The sequence below is a fragment of the Plasmodium brasilianum genome, chromosome 11 (assembly GCF_023973825.1).
Source record: "Plasmodium brasilianum strain Bolivian I chromosome 11, whole genome shotgun sequence".
In the NCBI taxonomy this organism is placed as follows: Eukaryota; Apicomplexa; class Aconoidasida; order Haemosporida; family Plasmodiidae; genus Plasmodium; species Plasmodium brasilianum.
The window spans coordinates 555,906-570,549 of record NC_090124.1 but is presented as its reverse complement, the minus strand read 5'-3'; the positions used below and the strand labels follow the sequence as shown (position 1 = coordinate 570,549).

Genomic DNA, 14,644 nt, shown 5'->3' with positions numbered 1-14,644 from the left:
AAAACACATATAAACAAGTGTTATTGTGAATACCTTTTTAATTAAATTTATTTAATTTTTTGTATGCGAATTTATATGTTTATTATTCTGTTATAATTTGAATCTTAATGAAAAGTAATATGTCTTTCTTCATTTAGATAAAAAAATAAAATATGTAATCAAATTGTTTGTAAGTTATGAAAAAAAAAAAAAAAACTTCGTAGTTACAATAATGCTTACAATTTTATTAAATGATATTTATCCATTTGTAGAACATTGAAATATTGCACGAATACACTATATTCTTTAGAGCTATATGTGTCGGAAAATAAAATGTAGCGTTACATCCTCCTGACCGATTTGCTTATGCCTATTTAACATACGTACATAAGTACACGTGTACAAGAGTACATGTATATATATATATAAACGTTCTTATATTTATATACACATTATTCAAGATGATGCTTAAAAAAAAAAAAAATCAACATTAAACTGTAGTAAAAGAAAGTAAAATGAAAAATTATTACATATAAATAATAATAGCTCACTTGATCAAATTAATTGTTACTTTAACAATGTAATTTTTTTGATTTATTTATTTTTGAATACAACTGAAAAATAAAACAAATAATTCATATAATATACAATAAATAAAGCTCCAATATGGTTAATAGCAATATGATTTAGGATAAGAATACATTTTTTTTTTTCCCCATTGTTTGAACTTTAAGCGTCTAAGAGAAGTTTACGCATTCTATATATACAACACAGGACAATTTTTACTTTTTTTTCTTTTGGCATTCTTTGATATGCTACTGTGAAAAAGTACAGAATAATTGTTTCATATTTTAAATTTATTTTTTCTTTATTTAAAAATAAAACGTAAAAATGAAAACAAATAGAATAAAAACCGAAGCTTTAACGTTAATGGTAAAACGAGGGAAAAAAAAAAAAAAAAGACAACGTTTTACTTATCTAATATATTTTTTCTTCTTTAATACTGATTTAATAAAAATGTATTTTCTTCTATTCTTTGGAATGTATAGCATTTAGATGGAAAGAGAAAGTACATAGGTACAAATAATAAAATTTACAGAAAAGTTGTTATAAACCCAACCTCCGAAGATGATTTACAAAAATTTTGTAGAAATTATTTTAGAATATATAATTTCTCTGTAAGAATTTTTTTTTTTTTTTTTTTTTGAAGTTACATTTGCATTTAATTTTCATTGCATTTTGTTTTTCTAACCTAAACATACAATTTAAGAATATTACTAATTGACGGTAAACATTTTCTTTCTTCTCTTTTTTTTTTTTTTTTTTACCCTCTTTTCAGTTATATAATTTCATTAGAAGACTTATATCATTCGACGCAGTTATTGTATACTCCTTATTTTTAACCGTCTATTTATTTTCTGAAATTAATAAAGGAATAACAAAAGAATATGTATTTATTGATACGACCATCTCCTTACTTTTAAACATTATCATTTTAGTTGTTATAGAAACTCTGTATGAGTTAAAACTACTGAAGGATATAAAGGATGCAAATTCGCAGTGTTACCTTAGGATAGTACCTAAAATGTCTTACTTTGAAAAAGTACAAGAATAGATGAAAAATAAAAAATAAATTATGCAAAATAATAGCACAAAAAATTTGGAAAAGATAAATATCCTAATTACGTAGAAAATTGTTATAACATGTCCTTAAAAATAAAATGTAAAATATTTAAAAAAAAAATTCCATCCCTTTAGGTTATGACTAAAGACATAAAAGTAGGAAACATAATTAGAATTTTTCAAGGTGATGAATTTCCAGCTGATGCAGTCATACTTTATGTTAAAAATAATTTAAATGCAGTTGTAGACTCTTTTAAAATAGATGGGTTATTTAGAAAGAGCATTAAATACCCAGTAGATAAGTACAAAAGTACAAATGCACATTTTACACTGTTTTCTCCTCTTCTTCAGATATAAATAAATATATATATATATATATATATATATATATATATATATATGCATATGTATGCACACGCGTATGCAATACTATCATGCTCTATTGTTCTATTTTTAGTTGACAGAGATTATTTAAAAATGCTATCAGAAATAAACGGCGTCATTAGATGTGAATTGCCTAACAAGGATATATTTCGTTTTGAAGGTAACTTCAAACTGGACAAGCACCCGAGGTCGTTGATATTGAGCTACAAAAATTTTGTCCTTCAATGTAAAAAAAAAAGAAAAAAATGAAGTATAGAAAAAAAAAAAGAATATACAAAAGAATAAACAAATAAAAAAAATAAAGTATAAAACATACCTCATAAAATAAAGACATTACTATTCACGTTCTATCACCATTAGTTATGGAACTTATTATGGCAACTAAAAAATTTATTGACGCACTATTACTTTTTTGCCGCTTTTATTTATTTTTTTTCTTTTATTATAACCTTTTTCTTCTTTTAGCTTCCATTTTGAAAGGAGCAGAATACATAGATGCAGTAGTTGTATACACGGGGGCCGACACAAAAAAAAATTTGAATATTCCTCACAAAATTGAAGAGAATAGAACATTTTGCATAAAGATGAATAATGTTGTGTATTACTTAATATTTATGTATTTCTTTTTTGTCCTCCTAAGTATTATAATAAAGATGTCCTTCTACCATAAAAATGAATCTCTCCATAACACAAAGGATTCCTTTTTTAATGTTCTAGAAGATTTTATTGGTCTTTATATACTAGTTTTGCCTATTATGATGTATTCGGAAAAGAGCCTTATATACATAATTCAAAGTTTGAGAATAGGTATATATATATATATATACAAAAAGAGATGGAAACTGCAGCATTATGAGTTCTTATTTTTGCTCTTTTTCCTTTGGCACTTTTGTAATTTTACCTGTTATACGACACTACAAAGAAAAAAAAATAATAATTATTGAATAACTTTTCTTAAATGCAGAAAATGATGTAAGAATGAAAGAGAGCAAGGATAGTGATAAACCAAAAGTTTTCAATAAAAACAAAAATGATGCATTAGGCACAGTAGATTTGTTAGCCACAGCAAGGAATGGAATTCTTGTAGAAAAAAAAGATCTATTTGTATCATGTGTAGTTAATAATGTTTTATATGCGAAGGAAGACTTTGTTCATACTTGTGAAAATTTTCAGTTGCCCACTCTAAGCATACTGGATGCAGAGAGGTTCAAATAGAAACGCGCAAATACATACGTCTATGTGTATAATTATAAGTATGTGTATGTCTATGCGTGAGCATGTGTATATACTTGTAAATGCTTATATATATAAAAACATTTATTTATGTATGTATGTACATATATACATACATGGGCAGAAACAAGCTGCGTACAAAATTAGAAGTTTAATATATTAGCAAAAATAAACTCTATGAAATCTCGGAGCATTTGCATTTCGACTTATAGGAGTGACCTTACAATTTTTTTTTTTTTTTTTTAATTGAAAGAAAAACTTCTTTTCCTTTTTTTATAAAATTTTTCAGAGAAAATATTGAGGAGCTTTTAAACTTAGATGAAAGAATTTTTAAAGATCCTGAAAATATACTCTTCCCTTCAAGAGACTTCGGTTTGTTTCTAAAAAGGTTTGAAAAAAGAGTAAATTCGGTATATGACCCGTTTGTTGATGACTTGTCTAAGCTGCTAAAGGAAAAATATAAAAGTTACTTGAACGAAGAAATTTTGAATAAGAACGTTAGACTTACATCTTTTATTAAATCCAAGTTAAATGCAGGATATAACCGTAAAAATTTATAACATTAAAAAATCGCATGAACTGTTCATGTAAAACCTCGTGATACATAAAATGTATGATTTACTGTCTGATGTTCTCCGTAATTTACGGAAAATGAACGTTTCGAGTTATCTATGTGTTTAATTATATGCTTATTTTACTCTAATGTATATATATATATATATATACATGCTGACGCAATGTTTATGTGGTTAACTCCCTTTAGAATTTTACGAGAATTACAAAAGCAGCTATAACTGCAAGGAAGTAATTGACGATGCAGAGAATAAGAGCGAACAGTCAATCCGAATAGAAGAATTTATTTTAGGAATGAGTGTATGTAACAGGATTATCATTTTTAATGAGAAATGCCTACATATGTCTATAAAAGAATGTAGAAGTGAAAATTATAGCGATCAACATATGAAAAGTGAAAATGAACATGAAAATGAAAATGAACAAGAGAATGAACATCGTAATTATGATTATAGTGAGGAATCAGATGAGGAAAGTTTAAATACAATTGAACATGAAGATGTATGCTTATATAACATTGTAAAGAATATAGGATTTCATGCTTACTGTTATAAGAATAGTGTGTTTTATTATAATTTAAAAAATGAATGTAAAGAATATTATATAATTTGTTTTCATGATTTTTTAACAAGTAATAATTTTTCCATGTGCATTTTAAAATATGCAAATGAATTAGACAAAGGGGTACTATATGTTCGAGGTTATGATTTTAACATGATTCCTTGTTTATCACAAGCGAAAAATAATTTAAGTAAAATTAAAAAAATTATAAAACTATATACAATGAACTATTTAAGAATATTATTTATTTGTAAAAAGGAAATAAAAAATGAAGACATTGCAAAATACCTTTTTCTAAAAAGTTCCAGAAATAAATTGTCCCTAAAATTATACGATTTAATGAAACTATTTTTTTTGTACGATTTGGAGGTTGTAGGCATAATAGGTTTGAAAAATGAATTAAAAGAAGGAGTAAAAGAAACTTTTAACGATATAATAAAGTTTGATATAAGGTCATGTATATTTACAAATGGATGTTCAAAGGATACCTATTTGACCGCATTGGAATGCAATCTTATCGCTTCTAATTCGAATTTATTCCTAATAAACTTTTTTAATACAGACAATACTGAATATATGGCAAATATATTATTTAACAATTTTGTTCAATCCCTGGAAAAGCTAAAACCTCCTTCATATGCTGTCGCAATAAACGATGCAAGTATCAAAAATATTATGGCTAATGCGCATGCAATGGTTAGTTATGTGAAAATGATTTATGCACATATTTAGCATTACTGTGATTTAGCATTTTACATCCACATACATGCTTGCATATATGTAACACTATGTATTGAGGGGAATATGTATAAAGCTACATACGAACTTGCTTATTTGTGACAATAAGTATAAACCTTAATGTGCATAAACTATTACTTATCAACTTACATATATGTAATTCGCCATATGCACTTAAACAGTTAAGCTACTTACGAATTTGTGTACAGCCTCACATTAATTTCGATGTATATCAAATGTTATATATTATATTACGTATTATGATTTTATTTTATTTCCCTTTTGGAGTGCAGAAAATGTTCCTATGTATAGCTATGAAAGCCACAGTTATTATGTTTTGTAAGTTGAAAAATAAGACTAAAGGGAAAATAATAAAAAAATTGTTATCTTCTACTAGTCCTAGATTAACAATATTAGGTATTGGGTCTACATTAAATGATGCCTATTTATTAAAATATACAACTATAAGTGTGTGTTTGAGTTTAAATGAACAAGTTAATGTCCTGTACAGTATTTCTGATTATGTACTGCAAAAGTTTAAACACGTTAGTGATCTCCTTGTATTAGGTCGTTTAAACAGATTTTCCCTATGGTAATAGGAAAAAAATTAATGTTTTTCGGACTTTGTGCACATTTATACATGATTTGCTTCATTGTTGTCTAGTATATGATTAGTTAGTACATGCTTTGTCAGTACATGCTTAGTATATGCTTAATTAGTACATACTTAGTACGTGTGTGGTACATGTTGAGCACATATTCACGTAAGATTCAGTATTCCTGTTGTGTAGCTGAATAGACATTAATTTTTGTTTTTAAACGGAAAATTATTTATATTTGCTTCTTTATTCATTTATTTGCATTTTTTTTTTTTTTTTTTTTATAGTAGAGCATTCCTGTGGATAATATATCTAAAGATCACAATCGTTTCGTTCTACTTTTTTCACAGTTTTGACAATTATTTTTCAGGATCTTCCATTTCATCAATTTTATACTCCCAAACAACGTTTGCTGTTTTTCATTATTTATTAATTATAGCCTTTTCAGCTTATGATATAGACTTGCCGTATAAATTCATCAGACGCGTTCCGTACATTTATCAGCTGGTAACACAAAAATGGAAGAATAAGAAGAAGGAAAGAAAAATGAAGAACGAAAGAAAAAGGAGAGAAAAATGAAAAACAAAAGAAAAAGGAGAGAAAAATGAAAAACGAAAGAAAAAGGAGAGAAAAATGAAAAACGAAAAACAAAATGTGAAAAAAGAATGCATTTCATTTTAACCTAATTGTACACTGGAACATGTGTGTATCTGTGAATCCACAGATATGTATTTTTCTTCCTTTTTTTTTTTTTTTTTTTTTTTTGTAGGCAAGAAGGAAATACTTCTTAAACAATACGATTATATTTTTGACAATTATGGAAGCTGCGCTGATTTCATTTATTTCATACTTTATTTTAAGGACTCTCGTTTTTCACTTAATTACGCATCGAACCTTTACATTCCACATATTTATCCTAAATTTTTTCATAACTTCTGAAAAAATACTTTTATTTTCGAAAACGTGGCATCTGTACTTCTTTATTATGGCGGTTGTTATTATTTGCTCTTTATTTATATATGTTAATGTATACACACTATTTGATTGTCTAAAAATGGGGAAATGCGAGTTTAGTCTTTTTACCACGGAAGATGTATATTTTTGGGTATCTCTGTTTCCAATTATGTATATTAACTTTTTAGTTGATAAAGCTATGAAATTTATAAGCAACAAGTATGACAACTAAAAATTAATATGGGATAAATGGCTATTTCTTTTTTTCTATATCTATCTAGTGAAAGTGTTTACGTTGTGTGCATGTGGCGTATGATTTTGCAAGTTAGTTGTTCTACATATTTGTGTGATTTGTCATGCCTACTGAAAATTAATATATATGAGCACTATTTTGTTTTACTTTGTTCTGATTTGTTTTCTTCTGCTTTGCCTTCTTTTGCTTTTTTTTTTTTTTTTTTTTTGCTTTGTTTTCTTTTGTTTTACTTTTTTTTTTTTTTACTTTTTTCCACTTCCTGACCGCAGCATATATCCAGACATTTCTGACTACTTCCGCGAGAAGTTTGTAAAGAGAGGGGGAAAAGATAAGTGGGGAAATTCATACAAAGTAGACGATAACACAAATAATTTCATTGATTTCAATAAAAATAAAAATCTGCAAAAGTTGATACCTACCCCAAGGAGTTATAAAATAAAGGATGATAATAACTATTATTACACCAAGCGTAACAAAACCAAGTTCATTTATGAAACTTTCAAAAAAATTATAGACATCAATATAAAATACAGGAATCAACAATTAAATTTGGAATATAAAACATATGAAAAGAGAAACAAATTAAAACTAAGGATAATTGTAATTATACTGTTTATAATTTTTTTAGTAGTATTTTTTTCACAAGCATTAGCTTCAAAACTTACAAAAAATAATCTGAACGTCATAACTTACACTTTGATATGGTATTATTTATTAGGAGCAATGTGTTTAATATATATAAAGTTAAGAAATAATTCTAATTCTACTCTTTTTTTTTTATTTGGAAAATTTCTATTAATACTTGGTTTTATATTCGAATTATATGATAATGTGAGTTATAATATAATTAATATGCTAGTAGTTTATTCCTTTACAGTTTCTTACATATATTTTATTTCTTTTAAAATATTAGAAGGATTACTAATTTGTGTAATTATACTAATAATAACAACATGGGTGTACTATCATAAAAATAAGAGTTTTGATTCTTCCTGTTCAGCATTCTGTGCAAATCCTTATCTAAGTATAAATAACTTAGAAAATGTAAATATCTCCTGTTTATGTAAACAGCAAGTACTAACCTTTTTAATATGTATATTAAGCTTTACTTTAATATGTTTATATATGAAATATTACGAAATTTATTACTTAAAAAAAAAGTTTTTTTTTAGATACAAACAAAAGATTAATTTAGCTAAACAGATAGAAATATTACATACAATGTTACCTAGTTTTTTAGTTGAATATTTATTAGTAAGCCATCCCAAAGCTGATGGAATAATGGTGGGAAAAAATATATCAGGAGAAGACAGAGGAATTATATCGGTTATTTTTTGTGATATAGATGATTTTCAAAGTATGGTTTCTACTTTACAACCCCATGCACTAGTTGAGACATTAGACAGTTTATATTTATATTTTGATAAATGTATAAAATATTTTAATTGCATCAAAATAGAAACAGTATTCGAGTCATACCTAGCTGCATCAGGTCTAAGTGAAAAACAAAACAACAGCATTTACAAAATTAAATATGATACAAGGTGCGCAATCAAATTGGCCATAGCTCAACTAAGCGCAAAATATTACATAACCTACAAAGTTTTAGACACTCAACAGTCCAGCCTGGACAGCAACAATAACATTAACTATAACAATAATGGTACTAACGCTGACAATAACACTAATACTAGTTCCAATACTAGTACCAATATCAGAACCAATATCAGAACCAATATCAGAACCAATACTAGTACCAATACTAGTACCAATACTAGTACCAATACCAGAACCAATACTAATGCGTTTACCTATGACAGATATGTACATAAAAATATTAGTCTGCGAATAGGTATACATACAGGTAAAGCAATAAGTGGCGTTATCGGATCAGTCAAGCCTCAGTATTCACTTTTCGGTGATACTGTTAATACTGCTTCAAGAATGAAGTCTACATCCCTCGCAGATCACATCCATGTCTCATATGATACATACAAGTACTTAGAGGATGATAAGACTCTAGTGTGGGAAGAAAGAAAAATATTCATCAAGGGAAAAGGAGAGATGAAAACCTATTTACTTGTTGATATTTTAGATAATTCGAAAAGGAAAAAAGAACAACCTGCGGAGCTTGGATTGTCTAGCTCCACTATATTTGAGAAAAACGTTGAGGGAAAGGCGTGGGAGAAGGAAGAACGAGGGGAGCTGATTAAGGAAGAGGAGAGAAAAAAGAAGATAAAAAGTGAAAAGAAGGAGGGGAAGGAGAATCGAGAAAAAGAGATAGACGAAAAGAAGAGGAAAAAGCAAAAGGAAAAAAAGAGTGAAGAAAAAAAGGTGGAAAAGAAGAATGAAGAAAAGAATGAGAAAAAAAAGCCGAAAGTGCAAACGGACGATGTGAAAAAACTTTCGAAAACAAAAAAAAGAAAAAAAGAAAAAACAGAGAACAAGCTGATTGCAGATATTTTTGATATGTATGAAAAAGGCGAACATTGCTACTGCAACAAAAGCGATGACAGTACTATGAGCATAGCAAGTGACAATCTTCTTACCCATTCCAGGGATGTTTACTATAAAAAGTCCAAATACTTGAGCTTCGGAAATTTGGAAAAAGCAAAAAGTTTAAGAAGAAATGCTGCATATATCTTTGAATCTCCTCTAAGTGGAAGAAGAAATGATGGATACATTTTGGAAACTCCTGTAAGTTTAACAAATGATATTGTTAGCAAAAAAAGAGATTATGCGTCTGATGCATTGTATACCTCTCAATATTTAGTGGATGAGGATAGTATAGAATCAGTTGGAAAAGGAAAGAGGAAAAAACGACGGTATTTACGTTACATAGAAGAGTACCCATCCGAATTTAAAGCAGAATATGAAATACAGGATCATATAATAAAAAAATATATAGAAGAAAGAAAAAATTACCAAAGTAAATTTTACTCCCCTATATTTAATTTTAATAAAATTTTGAAAGATTCAAATGTTTTTAAAAGAAAGAAAAAAGGAAAGAAGCATAAATATACATCTACCTATGAGGGAGTATCATACAATTTTGCAAATGATAATTTTACATCAAATTATGAGTACTCCACTGAGTCTGAATATTATGGAAACCAACTAATGCAAGATAAAAAATTCATAAATTTCGATGATTTGTTTACTAAAATATACAAAAAAAAGAAAAATTTATTAAAAAAGGAAATTCAGCAATTAGAGGAGAACAAGAAGACAAACCAGAAAAAAGGAAAGAAGAGCGAAAAGGAAAAAAACAAAAAAAAGGAAAAAAAAGGAAAAAAAGGAAAAACAGGAAAAACAGGAAAAACAGGAAAAACAGGAAAAAAAGGAAAAAGAAAATTTTCTTTTAAAAATAGAAAAAATGAGTATGACGATGAACAAAACGATTACCCAAAGAGCAGACAAAAAAAATTTTTTCATTCCTCTAAGCATGAAGCACAAAAAATGGTAGATGATACGTATACGCAACTATCTAATTCTTCTTTTTATGAAAACAAACTAAAATACTTTGTTTCTTCTGTTGACGAACCGTGTGGACATGTTTGGATGAAGAAAAAAATACATGCACATAATAATGGTACATTTAACCAAAATAAGAACAATTACTCATCGGGAACAATATCGAATAAAGATTTGAGTAAAAAAAACAAAAATACATGCACCGCGTTAAATGGAGGTCATTATTTTGGAAAAAATAGAGTAGATCTAAATAATAATACAGAAGTGAAAAAATTTCTGAGCGCAGAGGGGATAATATTTGGTTCTGCCATGAAATGTGCTCCTGAGAATAACTACGAAAGAAATGAAAAAAAAAAGAGTAGATTTAAATTAAATGGAAATAGTTATAAGGGAAAAAACACACATAAACTAAATGAGAGCAATTTGCTTAAAAAAAAGGAGGTAAATTTTAGCAGTGCACAAAACGCTGTGAAGGATAGCGCAAGTAGTTGTGATAGTGCTAGCAGTGGTAATACTAGCAATAGAAGTAGTAGTAGTGATAATATCATTGGCAACGGAAGCGACAGAGCTAATATACTTTATGGAGGAGATCAGACGGGAAGTGGGGGGATCCGCAAGAAAGGAAAAAGAAAAGATGCGAGTGAGGAGGAAAAGAAGGATTCTAATGATGCTTATTGTTATGAAGATAAATCGAAATCAAAGAGGGAGGAGGATGAATCAGAGAAAGCGTTAAAAAAGAAAAAAAATATCACAAAAAAAATAAGTTTTTACAGTTTAAAAGAGGATGGAAAAAGCTATATGTCCGAAGAGTTTGGAGATAGTTCTTGTGCTATAAAATCAAATGAAACAATGAGCGTAGTAAATGATAATGCAAAAAAAGAATATTTTATATACAGTCCATCCCTCAAAAAAAAGAAGAGTATATTAACAAAAATTAACCATATATTTAGAAGTTATTTCAAAAGTATGGATATACGCGAACGAAATAAATCTATTAAGTATAAATATGAAAATAGTATATCACCTCTAAGTGGTACTACAAAGAGAAGTGAACAACTTATTAAGACAAGCACAACTGTTAGTAACAAAAACTTAGATTTCGTAAATAAATTTGATAAGTATAATAAGAAACTGCTAAAAAAATTGACGTCCACATTACATTTAAATAAAAAAAAGGACACCAATTTTAATAACCTTTTTTATAAATTTAGAGATGAAGAATTAGAAGAAGAATACACACAAGGATATTATAAAGAAATAATAAATATTGATTTAACCAAAAAATTAGTTATAATATTTATTATATCGGAACTAATTTTAAGTTTATGTAATGTGATTGAGTTATCTTATTATGATCATAAATCGAAAACAAATGATTTTATCGTAATTATATGGCTTATAAGATCTATTTATTTATTTATAATATCTTTCATATGGCTTTTATTAAAAGTAAAACTAAGGGAGTTTAAAAATAATTCAAGTAAAATGATGTGGACAACTTTTATATTAAATATTTTTTTATCTTCTTGGTGTATTATATTAATAGATCTGTCTTGTATACACTATAGTAATTTAGTTGGAAACTCAAATGAGAGATCTTTATTTTTTATGAAAGATGCAACTGAGTTAATTATTTGTATGCAGTTGATATTTATTAAAAATATGTTATTTAAGCATAAATTTTTTTTTTTCGTATTCTTTTTTGTATTTCTTATTTATTCATTTTCTAAGCTCTTTATTACACATTTGAGCGAAATTCGAATATGTTGTAGTATCATTTTGATTCTTTCTATTAATATCCTCTACTTTTGGTATTCAGAATATATAGACAGAACTCAGTATTTAATAAAGAGGAAAAGAAATAGAATGGAAAAAACATCACACGATTTCCTCACAAGAATATTACCGAGACATGTTTTAGAAGAATATCAAAATGATAATCTACAGTTAACATACAAGCATGAACAAATAGCATTTTTATTTGCTGATATTGTTGGTTTCACAAGATGGAGTAAAACAGTTTCACCTAAAGATGTTCTAAAGTTACTACAAAAATTAATATCTAAAATTGATAAAGACACAATTAAATTGGGATTGTATAAACTTTTTACAATTGGAGATGCATATGTAGCTACTAGCCAACCTAATTCTTCAATTACTGATGAAAGTCAAGCAGTTGAAGGAATTCTAAATATATTTAAATTAGCAAAACTTATTTTACACAATATTAATACTATAAAAATACAGTTCAAGAAACATGATTTCAGTATGAGAATAGGATTACATTATGGATCATGCGTTGGTGGGATCATCGGATCTGTTAGAATTAGATACGATATGTGGGGATTGGATGTATTAATAGCCAACAAAATAGAATCTAACGGAATACCAGGAGAGATCATCTGCTCTGAGCAGTTCAAAAACTTTTTCATGGAAAACGAACCTCAGGCGTAAGTTGAAGTCTTATGTCTTTTAAGTGGTCACGTGTGTATTTACGTGTTAATTGTGTAAATGAATAAAATAAAACTTATAGCAAATATTTAGTGAAAAGCGCATATAAGAAGCTCTTACGCACTGTGTTACAATTGCCTTTATAAGCTACTTTTTTTTTTTTTTTTTCTATTTTTTTTAGGAAGCTAAATTTTTGGTACTATAAAACCATATATATAAGTAACAAAGAGATAAATCTATACGTTATAGAAGATAAAAATTATGATGAAGATTATGATCAAAAAATTATAGATTATGAAACCTTACTGAAATTGCGGGAAGAAAAGGGTAAAAAGATACCTAAACTTTAAACATATAAATAAAAAAAGAGTAAGCAAAAAATTAATATTTATTAATAAATTAAATAATAATTCTATATTTGCGAATTTTGCAAGGAACAAAAAAGAAAAAAAAAAAAACATAGGAAGCACTGTTTACATTTACATCAATACGAATTCACAAGCATACAAGCTGACGAAGTGGACGGGAATGAAAAAAATATTGAAACATTGAAATAAATAACGAAATAATAAATTAAGAAATAACTAATTTTACAATATTTAAAATTTTTATAATATTATTCATTTAAATTAGCTAAACTTTCTTTTTTTTACAAAAGACATACAATACATATTCAAAATTTTAGCAACACAATACAAAAGTTAAAAAATACAAGGGTTATTTTCTTTTTTTTTATTTTATATTTCCATTAAAAAAATAAAGGAAAAAATTAAAATAATACGATATTAATATAAAAGTTAATTTTACAGAACAATATGAGCGATATACTTCTAACACTAATTGTTTATTATATAGAGAAACAACTAAATAAAATAAATCAAGAAGGCATTAACATAAAATGCTTGTATGGCATACAATAATTAATGAAACGAGCTGTATTTATGTAATTCAGCATAACTTCACTGAAGCAAAAGTAATATATAGACATTGTTTACTTGTTCCTAGTAAGTGGGTATTTAAAATGTAAAAGATGTTTATCTTGAATGTAATCACTTAAAAAGGGCATTTTAACAAAAGGGATAAAAATAAAAAATTTACGGAAGTAAACCACAAATTTGTAGATGTCTCTATATAAAAAGGTAAATATTCATTTTGTCATTTATTTGTCTATTTGTTTGTTTACCTATTTATTCATCTATATATTTGTTTGTTTACCTATTTATTCATCTATGTATTTGTTTGATTACCTATTTATTCATCTATGTATTTGTTTAATTACCTATTTATTCATCTATGTATTTGTTTAATTACCTATTTATTCACCTACTTATTCGTTTGTTTACTTATTTATTCATGTACTTAATTGTTTAACTTATTTTTTCATGAGCACATCCATAAATACGTTGCATGGAAGATATGTTGATTAAAAATATTCATAGTTTTTTTATAAAATTTACAGCATTTGCATCTTTTAACAAAAAAAAAGAAAAAAAAAAAAAACTAAGACAATTATAGAAGTGTTTGTTAACTTTAAAAACTGCAAAAGAAAATTTTTAAACATTCTGAAAAAAAATGTTACTTGCACAAACACCTAACAGGGGTAACAAGTTTTCTCGGTACTCTTATTAATTTAATTAAATCAGTACGTTTGTAGTTAACTCGGGGTAAAAGCATATGTAAAAGTACGTAAACGTATATAAACGCAAAGTATAGACATATGTTAATACATACACATATTTTGCTTAACATTTACATTTATTAAAAAATGTTATGCAATAAAAAAAATTTGGAGCTGTAAAATATTATCTTCAATGAATAGTAT

At 26.7% G+C, this 14,644-nt stretch overlaps 1 protein-coding gene and 1 pseudogene across 2 annotated transcripts; both read left to right on the top strand.

Moving 5' to 3' along the window:
* Positions 1 to 870: 870 nt before the first annotated feature.
* Positions 871 to 6,481, top strand: MKS88_003590 (guanylyl cyclase beta; the record flags this gene model as incomplete). Its single annotated transcript, XM_067216693.1, has 12 exons — positions 871 to 912; positions 1,029 to 1,157; positions 1,319 to 1,582; positions 1,738 to 1,912; positions 2,060 to 2,212; positions 2,452 to 2,793; positions 2,951 to 3,191; positions 3,509 to 3,765; positions 3,983 to 5,049; positions 5,385 to 5,683; positions 6,041 to 6,157; positions 6,460 to 6,481. The coding sequence occupies 12 exons, from the start codon at positions 871 to 873 to the stop codon at positions 6,479 to 6,481; spliced, it is 3,108 nt and encodes a 1,035-aa protein (XP_067072402.1).
* A 263-nt stretch (positions 6,482 to 6,744) lies between these two features.
* On the top strand, positions 6,745 to 13,172 carry MKS88_003589 (annotated as a pseudogene). The gene is made up of 4 exons: positions 6,745 to 6,863; positions 7,167 to 12,007; positions 12,191 to 12,821; positions 13,004 to 13,169. Coding segments are annotated over exons 1-4 (5,757 nt in total).
* The last annotated feature ends 1,472 nt before the right edge of the window (positions 13,173 to 14,644 follow it).